Genomic DNA, 16,238 nt, shown 5'->3' on the forward strand with positions numbered 1-16,238 from the left:
AATACTCTTGGATTATGGCTGAACAACTACAGTATACCAAATCATGTTTTAAAAAATAAAAACTTATGTGACTCAAGGTGGTAGTTATATTTCTGGTCCATTTGAACAGGACTGAAACTAAATTGTCACCAGTGCCGTGAGGATTTTTCACAAATTATTGAAAATACACCTTTGGCATCACTACTATCACATCTAATGTTAATAGTTTAAAATTCCCTGTAACTTTCTTGAAAGATTGCAGTATTTCTTGGCTAGATAATTTGACCTTTTATGGTTGATTATTTTCTCCTACTGCGATGATGCATTGGCTCTGTGAAAGATACCAGAAATACCTGTGAGTAGATCAATATAAAGAAAGCAAACTATTCAAATTAATGCATTGTTGTTGTTTCTATGAAATCAGTATTCATGATGAAATAAAGACAGAAAAGTGTGCTTTCTGGTTTTGATTAAATGAAGTGATTTAAACCTATTGTAGCCTAAGTAATATTTTTCTTTCGCACAGATTTATATTACCTGGAGACATGGACATTGATAATGTCCCCTATGAGGAACTTTCATCTTCCGATAAAGAAGCACAGAATACAAAGGAAAAAGAAGCCAAAAAGCGAATGGAACTGCTTAAATTAGTAACCTTTTCAAAGTAAATAAAGCGTCATTTTGGATAATACTGTATATACATTTTTCTAGGCATTATTTCATATATGTAAATACATTTCATAACTGTTGTTTGGATGCAGTTTTCCAAAATGAATTGCATTCGGATGTAAACGGGGTTGTTTTTAAGTATCATGCCTAGTACAGATTTGTTGATTTATCTTTTTTTTATAAAATGCTTCTATAAAAGCCCCCCTTTGTTAGTGTAAATACATGTTAGGTAGTCATGCCATTGTCAGGAACAGATGAATAAAGCCAGCCATAAAAGCAGAGTTTTGCCACTTTACAAGCATTATATGGTGCATCTTTTCATCACTTTATGAGAGGGAAATAGTAGAGCCAAAGAAGGTGGATTGGAGTAGCTTTCGTTTGAGAAGCGGCATCGCCTAGTGAAAGTGGGTCTGGATTCTAATCCTGACTTCTCCACTTATCCTCCGAGTGACCCTGGGCAAGTCACTTAACCTCTCTGTGCCTTAGTTTCTTCTTCTGTAAAATAGTGATTCAGTACCTGTCCTCTCTCCTAGGGAGACCGTGAGCTTTATGGGGGACCCAGTTATCCTATATCTCCAGCGCTTAGAATAGTGCTTGGCACATAGTAAGCGCTTAACAAATGCCATCATTATTATTATTATTATTATTACTATTACCCCAGCATTTAGTGCAGTGCTTGGTACTTAGTAGGTACTTAACCAATACCACTATTGTTGTAGGGATTGACTTAAATGATTAGGACTATTTTTAAAGATGAGGATCAATAAATACGATCGAATGAATGAATTAAAAAGAGGCCGGTGGAAGTCTACACAACCAAAAGAATTGTAGATGGGTTAGATAAGCAACTGTCTATCACCAGGTTCCACGATACCAAAATAACAGGGAGCTCAGTGAAGCTCAAGAACCTTATTTTCAAAGCGCATAAAATGAAGTAAGCATATGGATGTCCGTAAAAGAACTCACGAAGCAAAACAAAATTAATAGCTTTATCATCATCAATGGAATTTATGGCATACTGGCTGTTTTCTGATTTAAGAAGGGTTTCAATAGACTCATGTATAGAGATGCCATGATGGTTGTTTTGGAGACCACCGTTCCATGACGTTTCTCCAAGGATCCTTTTGTGCCACTGTCAGAGAACCCGTGGTTTCGAACCCATCTGTAATATCTGTTGTTTCTTTTTCAAAAGGCTAACCTTGGAACAAAAGGAACTTTGCCGTTGCAGACTGAAATTGCTAATGTATTTAGACCGACTAGCAACATATGAGGTGAGCATTCTTTTTATAAGCAAGCATATGAATTGCTCTTAATGGGAAATTTTGTTCAAATGAAGTTTTCTCGTCGTGTTACCATCATTAACAACTAATGATGTTGCTGAAATGTACTTTTGTACTTGGTTATATTTGAAAATTTACAATCCCAAAGGCAGTCTTAAATACTAGGAATTGGGAGAGGTGGTTGTTTGGCGGTAGTGGCCAGCACCATAAATAATTTTCTTCAGAGGGAGAAAGGAGGTCTTTTGGTTAAATTGGGATGCTAGGGAAGTTTGCAGTCTCAATTATTATAATTTCTTGGGGTTAACCTCTCTGCCCTTCCTCATCATTAACTCAGCATTCAGTACTGTGTGACTTAGTCACCTCTTGTGTGTTTGAGTATGGTTTAGTTTCCCTGGAACTTCAATTTTTTTTAAATTTGATTCTGTATTTAAGACTACCCCATCAAAATTTGGCTTTTTTTGGACAAATAGTGCCATTATAGCAAAGCTCACATACTCGTGCATGCACATACTCTTTCTCCTTAGGAAATAAGTGCATATCGACTTGCACATTTTAAGAGCCCGGGCTTTGGAGTCAGAGGTCATGGGTTCAAATCCCGGCTCCACCAACTGTTAGCTGTGTGACTTTGGGCAAGTCACTTAACTTCTCTGTGCCTCAGTTACCTCATCTGTAGAATGGGGATTGGCTGTGAGCCCCCTGTGGGACAACCTGATCCCTTTGTAGCCTCCCCAGCGCTTAGAACAGTGCTCTGCACATAATAAGCGCTTAACAAATACTATCATAATCAACAATAAAATAATCAACAATAAATAATTAATTCATAATCAATAAATTATTAATTAACAAATAATAATCATAATTATAATAAAAATTAATAATTAATATTAATAAATTATTGATTTATAATTAATAATGAAAATAATTAATAATAAAATACCCACTCTCCACTCTCCCCCATTCTTCCTGTCAAATCAGCATTCATTCATTCATTCAGTCGTATTTATTGAGCGCTTAGTGTGTGCAGAGCATGGTACTAAGCGCTTGGGAAGTACAGTTCAGCAACAAATAGAGACAGTCCCTGCCCACAGTGGGCTCACTGTCTAGGAGGGGGGAGACAGGCATCAAAACAAGTGAACAGGCATAGTAGCATCATTAGAAATAAAAAGAATTATAGATGTATATGCATCATTAATAAAATAAATCAAATTATAAATACATATATACACAAGTGCTGTGAGGCAGGAAGGGGGGTAAAGCAAAGGGAGCGAGTCAGGGCGATGGGGAGGGGAGGGGGAGCAGAGGAACAGTGGGGCTTAGTCTGGGAAGGCCTCTTGGAAGAGGTGAGCTTTCTGTAGGGCTTTGAAGCGGGGAAGTGTGTTAGTTTGGGGGATGTGAGGAGGGAGGGCATTCCAGGCCAGGGGAAGGACGTGGGCCGGGGGTCGACGGCGGGACAGGTGAGAACAAGGCACGGTGAGGAGATTAGCGGCAGAGGAGCGGAGGGTGCGGGCTGGGATATAGAGGGAGAGAAGGGAGGTGAAGTAAGACGGGGAATGGTGATGGAGAGTTTTGAACCCAGCAGTGAGGAGTTTTCCTCTTTTTCTCTCTCAAATTATTATTTTTTCCTCCTTTTTTATGTTATTTTTAAAGCGTTTACTATGTGTCAAACACTGTTCTAAGTATGCTCCCTCTCTCTGGTTTCCTGTAAAACATAAGCTCTTGCTCAGTTTCTGTCAGAGTAGCAGCAGGACAGTCAATCAATCAATCAATCAAGCGTATTTATTGAGCGCTTACTGTGTGCAGAGCACTGTACTAAGCGCTTGGGAAGTACAAGTCGGCAACACATAGAGACAGTCCCTACCCAACAGTGGGCTCACAGTCATCCAAAGCCAGCAAGGGGTTTGAAGTCTGAATTAAAAAAGGGAATCTTGAAGCCTGTGGAGGGTGGAGTAAGGTTGACCATGGCAGGCTGGTGGAAGATGTAAAGAATTTGAGCCCCGGTGGCTGATTCCCAAAGTGCTGATTTTTAAGATGTTTCTTCGTTGTCTGTTATAAAAATAGACCGAAAAACTATCTCTAAACAGGAGGAGCTTTTTTCTGTAATTTGGGTTGGGGTTCAAGACATTCATTTAGCTTTTATTTGTGAGTTGTCATCTAAAAGCTACAATTGTGGATGTATGAGTAGAATTACTCTACTTATGTGGTGGCGGTGGTGGTATCAGTTACCACTCTCCCACTCAATGAATCAATTGTATTTACTAGGCACTTATTGTATGCAGAGTACTGTAATAAGCACTTGGGAGAGTATAAAATAACACAGTTAGTAGACATGTTCCCTGCCCACAACAAACTCTGCTCTGAGTTATAAAGAAAATCAGTTATGGCTCATTAATTTGACTATGTCTTCCTGAAAGATCGGATCATTTGTTAATGGTTTAGTTGAGGGCTTCTGAAGATTCAATTTCATTTCTCTTGATCTCCCACTTCTAGAGAACTGAGTTGACCCTTTAATACTAATTTAGCATACGAAGGAATTATTTAAATCTTGCTCCAAACAGGAGACATAGGTAATTGTTAGTTTTAATGAAAATGAGCAATAACATTGATAATCTTATTGCCAACCTTTGTTTTGAAGAGTGGAAAGAAGTTTTACCGATCCTTATAGGATTGGTATAATGGTATAAACCTATTTTATATTTGCAGAAAAGGAAGTACAGGGAAGAACAGTTACTGGCAACGTGGCCTAGTGGAAAGAGCATAGCCCTCGCGGTCAGAGAACCTGGGTTCTAATGCCGGCTGTGACGCCTGCTGTGTGTCCGTGGGCTAGTCACTTAACTTCTCTGTGCCTCAGTTTCCCAGCTGATTTTTCTTTATAACTCAGAGCAGAGTTTGTTGTGGGCAGGGAACATGTCTGCTAACTGTGTTATTTTATACTCTCCCAAGTGCTTATTACAGTACTCTGCATACAATAAGTGCTCAGTAAATACCTCTTCTCTCTCCTACCTAGATTGGGACAGGGCCAGGACAAGGGGACAGGAAAGGGGGTTTGAGACTGTAAGCCCCATGTGGGACAGGGACTGTGTTTAACCTGATTTGTTTGTATCCACCCCATCATCATCAATCGTATTTATTGAGCGCTTACTGTGTGCAGAGCACTGTACTAAGCGCTTGGGAAGTACAAGTTGGCAACATAATAGCCCCAATAACACCAGCGCCTTGTACAGTGCCTGGCACATAGTAAGCTCTTAATAAATACCATTGTTATTATTATCATTATTATATATACCCCAGTGCTCAGTACAGTGTTGGGCAAATAGTAAGTGCTTAACAAATATCCCGCTTATTATTACTGTCATAAAGCCTCTTGGATAATGGTTAAAAACTGGGCACAAAACCAGCCTTCTGATTATAAGCTCAAGACTTTAGACTTCACTGTTTTCTCATTACTAGATTAGTAATGTTTGATAGCACATATATAGAACTCAAATTTTATTCACCATCACTCATTTGATGAGACCACTGTGCTTTCACAGACGTTGTAATGCCTAGGTTTTTTAGAGACAAGAACGAAGACTTAGCTCATGTTTCTTGTTGAAAAGGCGTACTCAGGTGTACAAAGGCTTTGGTTTTGTTGCTTTTTTTTGTGTGTGTTTTGGTCAGTGAATTTAAATGACTTTTTATTAAATTAATATTTCCCCATCAGGAAATCCTTGGAGTGCCTCATGCAGCCAAGCAGAGATATGACGCTGAATTTTTTAAGACTTTTAGAAATCAAAATATTATTCTCTCAGCAAGAACTTACGCACGGGTAATTTCCTCTTTTCAACGTGAAATAGCTTTGCTTATTAATATTGAATCTTTGAACCGTGAAGAAAGCCATTTAATTATTAAATGTTTCTGTTGTGACTGAATCAAAATTTTGAATTCTATTTGTTTTTGATGCTGCTTTTGTCACTGAAGCCATAAAAAGAAAATTAGATTACTTGATAAAATATTAATAATTGGAAGATTCAAATTAACCAAAAATTCCCAACAGACGGAGTTGTGTTTTATGTGAGATAAGGAAATCAGAATTGTTTGGGGATAAAGGAAGAAATCAGAATTGTTTGGGGTTAACGATGTCTGATAATTATAATTAATTAAATATATATTAATAATTTATAATTATTAAGGAAAGCATTTATACTGCAGTAATTTCACTTCTAACTTTCAAAGTTCTAATTGTTCATATTTGTTATTCCTAGGAAAGTAACGTGCAAGCCCTGGAAATACTGTTTACCTACCATTGGTCAGACTTACTGGCACATCGACTTGCAATCCTTTCAAATTTTCCTGAAACGACTTCTCCACATGAATATTCCGTTTTGCTTCCCGAAGCATGGTGAGATTCTGTGTCCTGAATTTAATTTACTAAAGGGCATTTTTTGGGGGAAATGGTGTCTTTCTGATATCTCTAAACCTCTTAGTCAAAGCCAGCTTCTCAAGGACACAGGCCTTCCCTCCTACTTCCTAGGTAACTTGCCACAATTCTAACGCACTTCTCTGTTGCCCATGGATGATTAGTAAAATTTGTTGGCTAACTTGAAATACATTAACAACCTAATACCTCTTGGAATTGGATTCATTCGTCCATGGTTTCTATCTTTTAATTCTTTTTACTTAGAATAGGTTGTGTGCTCATGTATAATCTGTGGGTGCTGACAACTCTGGAAATTAAGGTGCTGTTGGTACATATCTATATAAAAGGACAGAGGAACATAGAAGAAAAGAGTAAATTTGGGTTCATGATCTTGGAATTTATAATATTAATCCTGGTAGTGAGGAGTGCAGTTTAATAGTTTTACTTGTACATATCCATTCTATATATTTTATTTTGTTAGTATGTTTGGTTTTGTTCTCTGTCTCCCCCTTTTAGACTGTGAGCCCACTGTCTCTATATGTTGCCAACTTGTACTTCCCAAGCGCTTAGCACAGTGCTCTGCACACAGTAAGCGCTCAATAAATACAATTGATTGATTGAATATGGGGCATACATATGACAGTATTGCTGTGATTTTGTGTATAGTTATGATTATCTCCCCACTTTAGAACACAAATCTCTACTGGAAATGTTTACAACAGTGGAATCATATGCCTGCATGAAGTGATTCTCTCCATCTACAACTGTGAATTCTGTCCACAGTTTATACATTCATTGTTTTTTGGGACAATGACATATATAGTACATTTAAATATTTCTTCCCATGATGGCACAGGCATAATATCTTAAAAGAACAGTTAAATTTCATTTTGAAAGACTAGCCACCAAGGGTGGATTTTCCTGAGCATCTCCTAATATATGTAAAGGAGTGAATAGTCTAATTGTAGCCATTTCTGGTTTATCAAGATAGATGTATTCTTGAGGAATCTCGTTTTGGGAAAATCATGGTAGAGTAATCATGAGTCAGTGTGAATTAGGAGTTAAGGAGGGAGATGGTCTATCTATTTATTGAGCATCTTCTGTTTGCAGAAAAAAACTGATGACATTTGTTAAGCGCTTACTATGTGCCAAGCACTGTTCTAAGCATTGGGGGGGTACAAGGTAATCAGGTTGTCCCCCATGTGGCTCACAGTCTTAATCCCCATTTTCCAGATGAGGTAACTGAGACACAGAGAAGTTAAGTGACTTATGCAAAGTCACATAGCTGACAAGTGGCAGGGCTGGGATTAGAACCCACGACCTCTGACTCCCAAGCCCATTCTCTTTTCTCTGAGCCAGGCTGCTTCTCCAACACTGTACTAAGTGCATGGGAGAGTACAGTAGAGTAGACATGATTCCCACCCTCAGGGATCTTACAGTTTAGTAGGGGAGACAGACACGAAAATAAATTCAGAAGGTGGTAATAGAGTATGCTGATAGTCCTGTGAGACAGCCATGAATGTGCTGCAGTATTCAAGTGCTGAGGAAATCCGAAGTTCTGAAGTATCAGCTGGAGCGCTTTTCGGTGGAGAAATGAGAAATTGATCAGGGTAGCTTCCTATAGGAGATGGGATTCCAGGAGGGCTTTGAGATGTTCAGAGCTGTTCCTATGACTGATATTTTTGTAACCAGATTTTTTTGTTATATCCAGCACTAACAAAATGCTTTACATCCTTATCACTCATGATTATTGTACATAATCATGATATAATTATGATATATATACTTTGATATATATACTTTGAAATAAGTAACTTTCAAACTTACGATAAAGTTGCGTTACCTGGTAGAATTCACTAAGGCTGATGCAGAGAATAGGAAGCAGGATAGCATCATGCCTTCAGCATTGCTATTTGTAAGTAAACAACTCCCATTTCTTCTTACACTAAATCTCCTTTGTCCATTTTGGGAATCCTTCTCTCCGTCCCCATCCCTCCACAAATCCTCAGGAAAGTCACCATCCATGTGTCTGTGACTGAAAATCTTCCAGCCTTCTGCTTTCTCTCACTCCAACCCCACCGACCTCCTGCTCCGCCTCACTAACTCATAAACTTAAACACATGCATGATAGCTCATTATCTCTAGTCATTGTATAGTCTCTATTCCCACTCTTCAACCACAGCCCCTTCACCTGCCTTCTCTCCCACACACAGCATCTCTGTCCTCCCCTCTCATTCCCCACCAGAGACTGTCGATCTTTTGACTCCTCCAGCTTTGCCAAACGATTATTCCCCATTCGGTCTCCCTAACTAACCTTTCCCCTTTTGACACAAATCCACAGTCAACTCCCTTACACACTTGACTCTCTGTACATCTTCTATCACCATCCTGCAGCCCTGGATCACTTCCTCAGTACGCTTCCCTCTGCTCTTACGTTAGTGCCGTGGAGCAGATGAATATCCTGGTTTCCGTCTGCTCTCATCCATCTGATACTCATCCTTCCTTAAACTCCCAGTCTCCGTGGCTTCCCCATCTATCACCTCCATGATCTTACCATCTATTTCATCAATAAAAACTGAAACAGATGTGAACCCTTAAAATCGCCACACCTCCCCAGTTGCATCTACCCATCTCTCTACTTCCCACCTCTTTTCAGAATCTACCCCGATTCTTACACCCTTTATTTGAGCACTTGCCCAGCCTCTCCTCCCTCCCTGACTGCCATCTTCAGCTGCTCACTCTCCAGTGACCCCTTCTATCTGAGCGCAACAGCTAATTACTGTCCACACCTTCAAAGCCTTACTGAGGGCACACCTCCTCCAAGGGGCCTTCCCTGACTAAGCCCTCATTTTCTCTTCTCCCACCCCGTTCTGGGTTGTCCTTGCACTTGGATTTGCTCCCTTCATTCACTACCTACCTCAGCCCCACAGCACTTATATACCTATCCATACATTTTTTTTCATTTATATTAATGTCTGTCACCCCCTCTAGGCTCTAAACTTGTTGAGGGCAGGAAACCTATCGACCAACTGTGTTATATGTGCTCTCCCAATCACTTTTGAGCCCACTGTTGGGTAGGGACTGTCTCTGTATGTTGCCAACTTGTACTTCCCAAGCGCTTAGTACAGTGCTCTGCACACAGTAAGTGCTCAATAAATACGATTGATTGATTAGTAAAGCGCTCAATCAATACAGTTGATTGATTGATTCTTCACTGGTTTCAAACATGTCCACATATACCGTATACTAAAGAAACTCTCCCTTGACCCCATTACCCTCTCCAGTTGTCTTCCCTTCTCCTCCCTACCATTTAATAAATCAGTAGTATTTAGGTGCTTACTGTAGTAGGCTGTCGGCTGTAGTAGGCTCTTGGGAAAGTGCGGAATAACCAAGTTGGTAGGCGCAATCCCAGCCCACAAAGAGCTTATGGTTGTTTAAGCTCACTGCTTTCACTTCACCATCTTGACCACCTGCAGTCTGGCTTCTGCTCCCTCTACCCACTGAACCTTTCCTCTCTGAAGTCACCAGTGTCCTCCCCTCCTTCTTGCCAGACCCAATGATACTATCCTAATTATCCCCAACTATCCTATTATCCCTTGATCCTTTGGCTCCCTTCAGGTATTGCCACATCAACCCCTTACTAAACCCCTTGAGTGAGTCTGCACCTGCTGTTCCACTTCCTCTCCTCCAGTTCTCTCCTTGACCCCCTCCAATCTGGCCTCTATCCCCTTTACTCCACAGAAACTTCCGTCTCAGAGGTCACAAATGATCTCTAGCCAAATTTAGTGGCCTCTAATCCATCCTAATTATCCTCAACCTCTCAGCTGCCTTTGACACTGTCGACCACCCCCTTCTCCTGGGAACATTATCCATCCCACATCCATCTGTCCTTCCCATCCCACAGCCTCATAACCTTGGCATTATCCTTGACTCATTTCTCTCTTTCAACCTAACTTAGTTACCAAATTTTGCTGGTTCTACCTTCACAACATCTCTAGAATCTGCCCCTTCTCCTTCATCCAGGCTACATCCATGCTGTTCTAAAAATGAGACAGTGAGCCCCATGTGGACTGCATCTAACCCGATTTTCTTGTACCCACCCCAGCGCTTAGTACGGTGCCTGGCACACAATAAGTGCTTAATAAATACCACAGTTATTATTATTATCACGACTCAGTTATTTCATCAGCCTCTTCACTGACCTCCCTTCCTTAAGCATTTCCCCTTTCCAATTCATGCTTCATTCTGTTGTACACCTCATTTGTTATACAAAAAATCGTTCTGCAAACGACTCCCCACTCCTCAAAAGCCTCCAAAGAGTGCCCACCCACCCATATATTAAACTCCTCACCATCAGCCATGAGGCAGTCAAATCAGGTCTTCCCCTCCTACGTATCCTTGTTCGGGGAAAAGTCTTGTTTTTGGGACCAGTCACTACCATTTCCCCTGGAGTCTATCTCCTGCCTAATGACAGACTGCATAACAGGTTGGTTTTCCCACCCTTAGTCTTGCCCCTCTGCACAGTTACCACGCTGGAAAAAATTGATGATATATAAAGCCTCTTTAAATTCCTCATTTAGGGAAGTGTGTATTGCAGACATAAGCGGTTTGTTCACAGTCTAGGAAAAATTGCCTGTCCTGTGTTTGACTTTAATTCAGTAGGAGCTGAACGAGAATGAAATAATGGTAGGAATTTTCTGTAGAATGGAATAGATAAAAAATGTGTTCTCCTTAGAGAAAAGAAAACTTTCTCATTCCTACTTAAAGAGTAAATAAGAATTGATAGGGTAATTAGTGCATTCTAGCAGTAGGCCATTCAAGCAGATTCCAGGGTCAATCAGGAACTCAAAGTGCATGACTTTGATTCAGTCTATATTTCTTAAACACCCTTCCCCCCAAAACAAATCTGAAGTGTAGGCCCCCTTTATTTTATTGAAAATGAAGCGATTTCTGTTTTCTCCATTTAAGAAACATGAGAGTTTGAATTAAAAAAAAAATATTGGTTTCTATCTTTTGCAGTGTTAGCTTATCCTTAACACTTTCCTACTCTCCCAAACAGTACAGGGCTCTGCATATAGTAAGCGGTCAGTAAATGACAACGATTGATGATTTTGTGACTCATCCTTTCTGCTAGAAAAGCCAAATCATGCCCATTCGCATTTCTCCAAATGTTTAAATAAGCATGGTACTTTAAAGTTCATGAGTCGTCCAAGTTATTTGATGCAAGAGGGCAGACAGAGTATTCAGCTTCAAGTAGCATAATCTCCTTTTTGCCTTTTCAGATTTGGGGGAAAAAATCCTATGCAGAAAACCAATTCAAAATAAGTCTCTAAAGGATTAACTTATTTTCCGGGCACTTTGATTTCTTTATTTCCTTTCTCAGTTTATTTTTAAGAATTAAATCAGTGAATTACTATGCCATGGAAGCTAAAATTGAGAACTTGAATCAAATGAATTCTGTTTGCAATCCAAAAGGGGTGGTTTAATTGCATGAGGGCACTTTCAAAACTGGCTTTATTACTTCTTTATTCACGTGTGAGAAAGAGATGGACTTGCTTTGAGGTGTGCTTCATAGATGCCCAGATCACAGTAGAGCTAGGGAAAAGTTTTCATTTCCAATTAGATTCCACTTTATATTCCATTCTCTAGCAGGCATTATTAAAATAGCGTCTCTCAAAAGCGTAAGTAATAGGAATCAGCTTTAAGTTTTCAAGAGTAAATCAGTTTATCGTAAATGAAGTCTCACTCATGTGACATTCAGCAGGAAACACATTATTAATTTGCAGGAGGGGTAGACATGTGGCATTTTATCTTTGACAATGTCTTTCTAATTCATTGACTACATCTAATGTTTATGGTGTATTGTGAAATAGCAAGCATTCATTTCTCATCAGAGGTGCCTCATCTGTTTTTATGAACTGCATGCCTCCACAATTGACACTTTTAGAAAAAGGTTTGCACATTTGATGAAATTTTTTATAACTGGCCATCATAATAGAAATGTCCCAAGGTAGCATTTGTGACACTCGAGGGGGGAATTTCTCATTTTGCCTGTAGTTTCTGATTTTCCGTAATTCCCTGTTAAATTCACTGTTTTATCATGAATTTTGGTACATTCTTTGAAAAGGCAAACAGTCTAGAAGCACACATTTTTTAACAGTTTCATCCCATTTTTCGTTTGTAAACCAAGGAGTAAGATGATCCCTTGTAGTGAGCTTTAATCAATCAATCAATAAATGGTATTTATTGAGAGTTTACTTTGTGCAGAGCACTGTCCTAAGCCCTTGGGAACAGACAGTACAGTAGAGTTGGTAGACAGGTTCCCTGCCCACAGCGAGCATATATTCTAGAGGGTGTTTAAGGTACAGTGGTAAATAAGATTAATTGATTCAATCAGTCGAATTGAGCACTTTCTGCAGAACGCTGTACTAAGCACTTGGAAGAGTACAGTGGAGCATAATTGGTAAATTGTTGGAAGGCCATTTTCCCTTCCATCAGGACGACTACTGCATTTTCATAGGGAAACTTTAGTGCTCAGTAGGACTAAAGATTCAAAAATCCCCCCAGTACACAGATAAAAATGCTTTACTGAATAAACAGAGGAAGTTTTTCTGAGAGGTGCCAGGCTTTTTCATAATATCTGTGGCTGTTCTAAGAATCATTCCCCCAATCATTCATTCATTCAATTGTATTTATTGAGCGCTTACTGTGTGCCAAGCACTGTACTAAGTGCTTGGAAAGTAGTTTGGCAACAGAGACAATCCCTAACCAACAACGGGCTCACAGTCTAGAATGGGGAGACAGACAACAAAACAAAACAAGTAGACAATCAATCAATCAATCGTATTTATTGAGCGCTTACTGTGTGCAGAGCACTGTACTAAGCGCTTGGGAAGTACAAGTTGGCAACATCTAGAGACAGTCCCTACCCAACAGTGGGCTCACAGTCTAAAAGGGGGAGACAGAGAACAGAACCAAACATACTAACAAAATAAAATAAATAGAATAGATATGTACAAGCAAAATAAATAAATAAATAAATAGAGTAATAAATATGTACAGACATATATACATATATACAGGTGTACATATATATACACATCACCATCTCCTCATCCACCCCTAATTCATCAATCGTATTTATTAGGCACTTACTGTGTAATCTCTCCCGTCTTATTTTAGGAGGTTATCTCAGTGTGGATCCCCCTTACAGAGGGTAGAATTGTCCCCCACATAATAGGTGTTAATTTTGGAAGGACTTGTCAGCCAAATCGTTGCAACAGACTGAAAATTAAGGAACAACTGATATCAATCAATCAATCAATGGTATTTACCGAGCACTTAATACGGACAAAGCACTGTACTAAATGCTTGAGAGAGAGTCAGAGGTCATGGGTTCAAACCCTGGCTCTGCCAATTGTCAGCTGTGTGACTTTGGGCAAGTCACTTAACTTCTCTGTGCCTCAGTTACCTCATCTGTAAAATGGGGATTAAGACTGTGAGCCCCATGTGGGACAACCTGATCACCTTGTAACCTCTCCAATGCTTAGAACAGTGCTTTGCACATAGTAAGCGCTTAATAAATGCCATCATTATTATTATTATTATTATTACGTACCACTGAGTTGGCAGACATACTCCCTGCCCACAAAGAAGTTGCAGTCTAGAAGGAGAGACAGACGTTAATATAAATGATTCATTTAAGTAAATAATTTATAATATATAATTTAAAGATATGTACATATGTGCTTGTGGGGTTGAGAGTGGGGCAAATATCAAATGCCCCCAAATCACAGATCCAAGTGCACAGTTGATGCAGAAGGGAGTGCCAAGTACAAGTACAAGTTGTACAATTTGCAAGTTGTTGCCAACTTGTACTTCCCAAGCGCTTAGTACAGTGCTCTGCACATAGTAAGCGCTCAATAAATACGATTGATGATGATGATGAGTGGGAGCCAGAGAAAAGAAGGCCTTCTAGAGGAGATGTGACCTAAATAATGCTCTGAAGGTGGGGAGAGTGGTGGTCTGGCCTATGTGGGGAGGACAGAATGACACACTCAGACATTAAACATCAATCAATAATCAATAGGCCAGGAGTTGAGCAAACAATTCATTAGCTCTCGATTAGGCTAACCCTAAGGGTAGCACTAGTTCTTACCCTAATCTAAACCCTCCTCTTTACAACAGACCCAGTTCCAACTGTTAGCCCAGTTTTATCCATCTTAAAGGTCTAATGTGGTTTTTTGAGAATTAATTTTTTGTATCCATCAGTCGTATTTATTGAGCACTTACTAAGCAGAGCACTTTATTAAGTGCTTGGTAGAGTACATTATAACAGAGTTGGTAACTATGTTCCCTGCCTATAGTGGGCTTACAGCCTAAAGTTGGAGATAGATAGGAATATAAATAAAGAAATTACAGATATAAGTGCTGTGGGGCTGAGAAAGGGGTGAATCAAACATGCACATCCAAGTGCGAGGGTGATGCGGAAAGCAGTGGGAGAAGAGGAAAAGAAGGCCTAGTCGGGGAAGGCTTCTTGGAGGAGGTGTGCCTTCAGTAAGGCTTTGAAGGTGGGGAGGGTGATCGTCTGTCGGATATGAAGAGGCAGGGATGTGTACGAGAGGTCAGTGGTGAGTTGGCATTAGAGGAGCAAATAATAGTCCATAATTGGACTCAAATTTTTATTCGATAATTATTAAATATCCCTATTGATATTTGACCGATCGTGATTTGATTTTTTGTTTATTTTCATTTATATTGGTTTTTCATTTTTCACCCTCACTCAATCAGCCAGTGATGTTTACTCAATGTGTGCAGAGCACTGTGCTAAGTGTTTGGGAGAGAATATGTAGTAGAATAAAACACAGTAGAATAAAATGACAGGATCTGTACTCTTAACCAAGAGAGTCTTTCTTCCAGTTTTCCTCATACGGTTTTATTTTAAAAGCTGGTACCGCTTTGCATAAAATAGCGTTCTTGTGTTAAATTGGAATCATTTTATGTTTCATTGGACTTGTACGAAGCCTGTTTCGTCTCATGAAAACTGAGTACTTTTTAATTTCTGAAGGTCCAAGTTTTATCGTGGAAGCCAAGCCGTAATAAAGCATGGTTTATTAGGACTTTTGGCTTCCAGGATAATTTTACTTTTGGAATGTTAACAGCGAGTTAAAGATGAATATGGAAACAGGATTAGGTTGTACATCTGGCCCATTCATTCTCAGGAGATGTATAACTAGGTTACATATTTTCCTTTAAAATAGAAAGTTGATTAGGCATCAAAATGTAGTTCGTGACTGTGGAGTTCTTTCCTCTGACCTTCACAGTATATTGGTTCTGATTTTGAAATGCCGTTTGTTCTTCAGCGGTCATTGTTAAGGAAACTGGAGATTAGCATATAATTTTTAAAAAAATGTTTACGGTTCCAAATTTGCTTTTTTACATACGGTTATTATTGCTACTGTGCAATTACCTTTTTTGCCAATTGGACAAGATGGCAAATGCTGTGATTGAGGTGCTTGTCTCTTACTCTAGCCAGCTTTGTAATGTAGGCTGCTTGCGTGTGCTCTGGCTTTTTTTCTCTGATTAAGGGCGTAGAGCTGAGTTTCTGTAATTGAGCATGGGGCAAGCACAGATCTGGTGGCAAACAGTCGCACTTCTTCAACTCTTTCCACTTCCCCCTCTCCCTCAGTTTGCAAAAGTTTTCAGTGGAAGTGAGAAATCAGAGCAGGGACCAGAGTGTCCTAAGTTTGTGTGATGCAGTTCTTCCAGAGACCAGCGCTTTTTTTTTTTTAAATGGTATTTGTTAAGCCCTTACTATGTGTCAGACACTGTTCTAAGCGCTGGGGTAGATACAAGATAATCAGGTTGGACTCAATCCATGTCCCACCTGGGGCTCACAGCCATAATCCCCATTT

General features: G+C 39.6%; 1 protein-coding gene across 2 annotated transcripts in view; it reads left to right on the plus strand.

Annotated features, from left to right (window-relative positions):
* The window catches only part of NBAS (NBAS subunit of NRZ tethering complex), a 352,219-nt gene that overhangs the window by 109,654 nt on the left and 226,327 nt on the right, over positions 1-16,238 (plus strand). For both annotated transcript variants that reach the window (XM_038758591.1, XM_038758650.1), the window contains exons 18-21: positions 506-643; positions 1,841-1,919; positions 5,629-5,733; positions 6,170-6,306. In XM_038758591.1, coding sequence (XP_038614519.1) covers positions 506-643; positions 1,841-1,919; positions 5,629-5,733; positions 6,170-6,306 — 459 coding nt within the window. The remainder of the gene's footprint in view (positions 1-505; positions 644-1,840; positions 1,920-5,628; positions 5,734-6,169; positions 6,307-16,238) is intronic.

Source organism: Tachyglossus aculeatus, chromosome 1 (genome assembly GCF_015852505.1).
Source record: "Tachyglossus aculeatus isolate mTacAcu1 chromosome 1, mTacAcu1.pri, whole genome shotgun sequence".
Taxonomy (NCBI): Eukaryota; Metazoa; Chordata; class Mammalia; order Monotremata; family Tachyglossidae; genus Tachyglossus; species Tachyglossus aculeatus.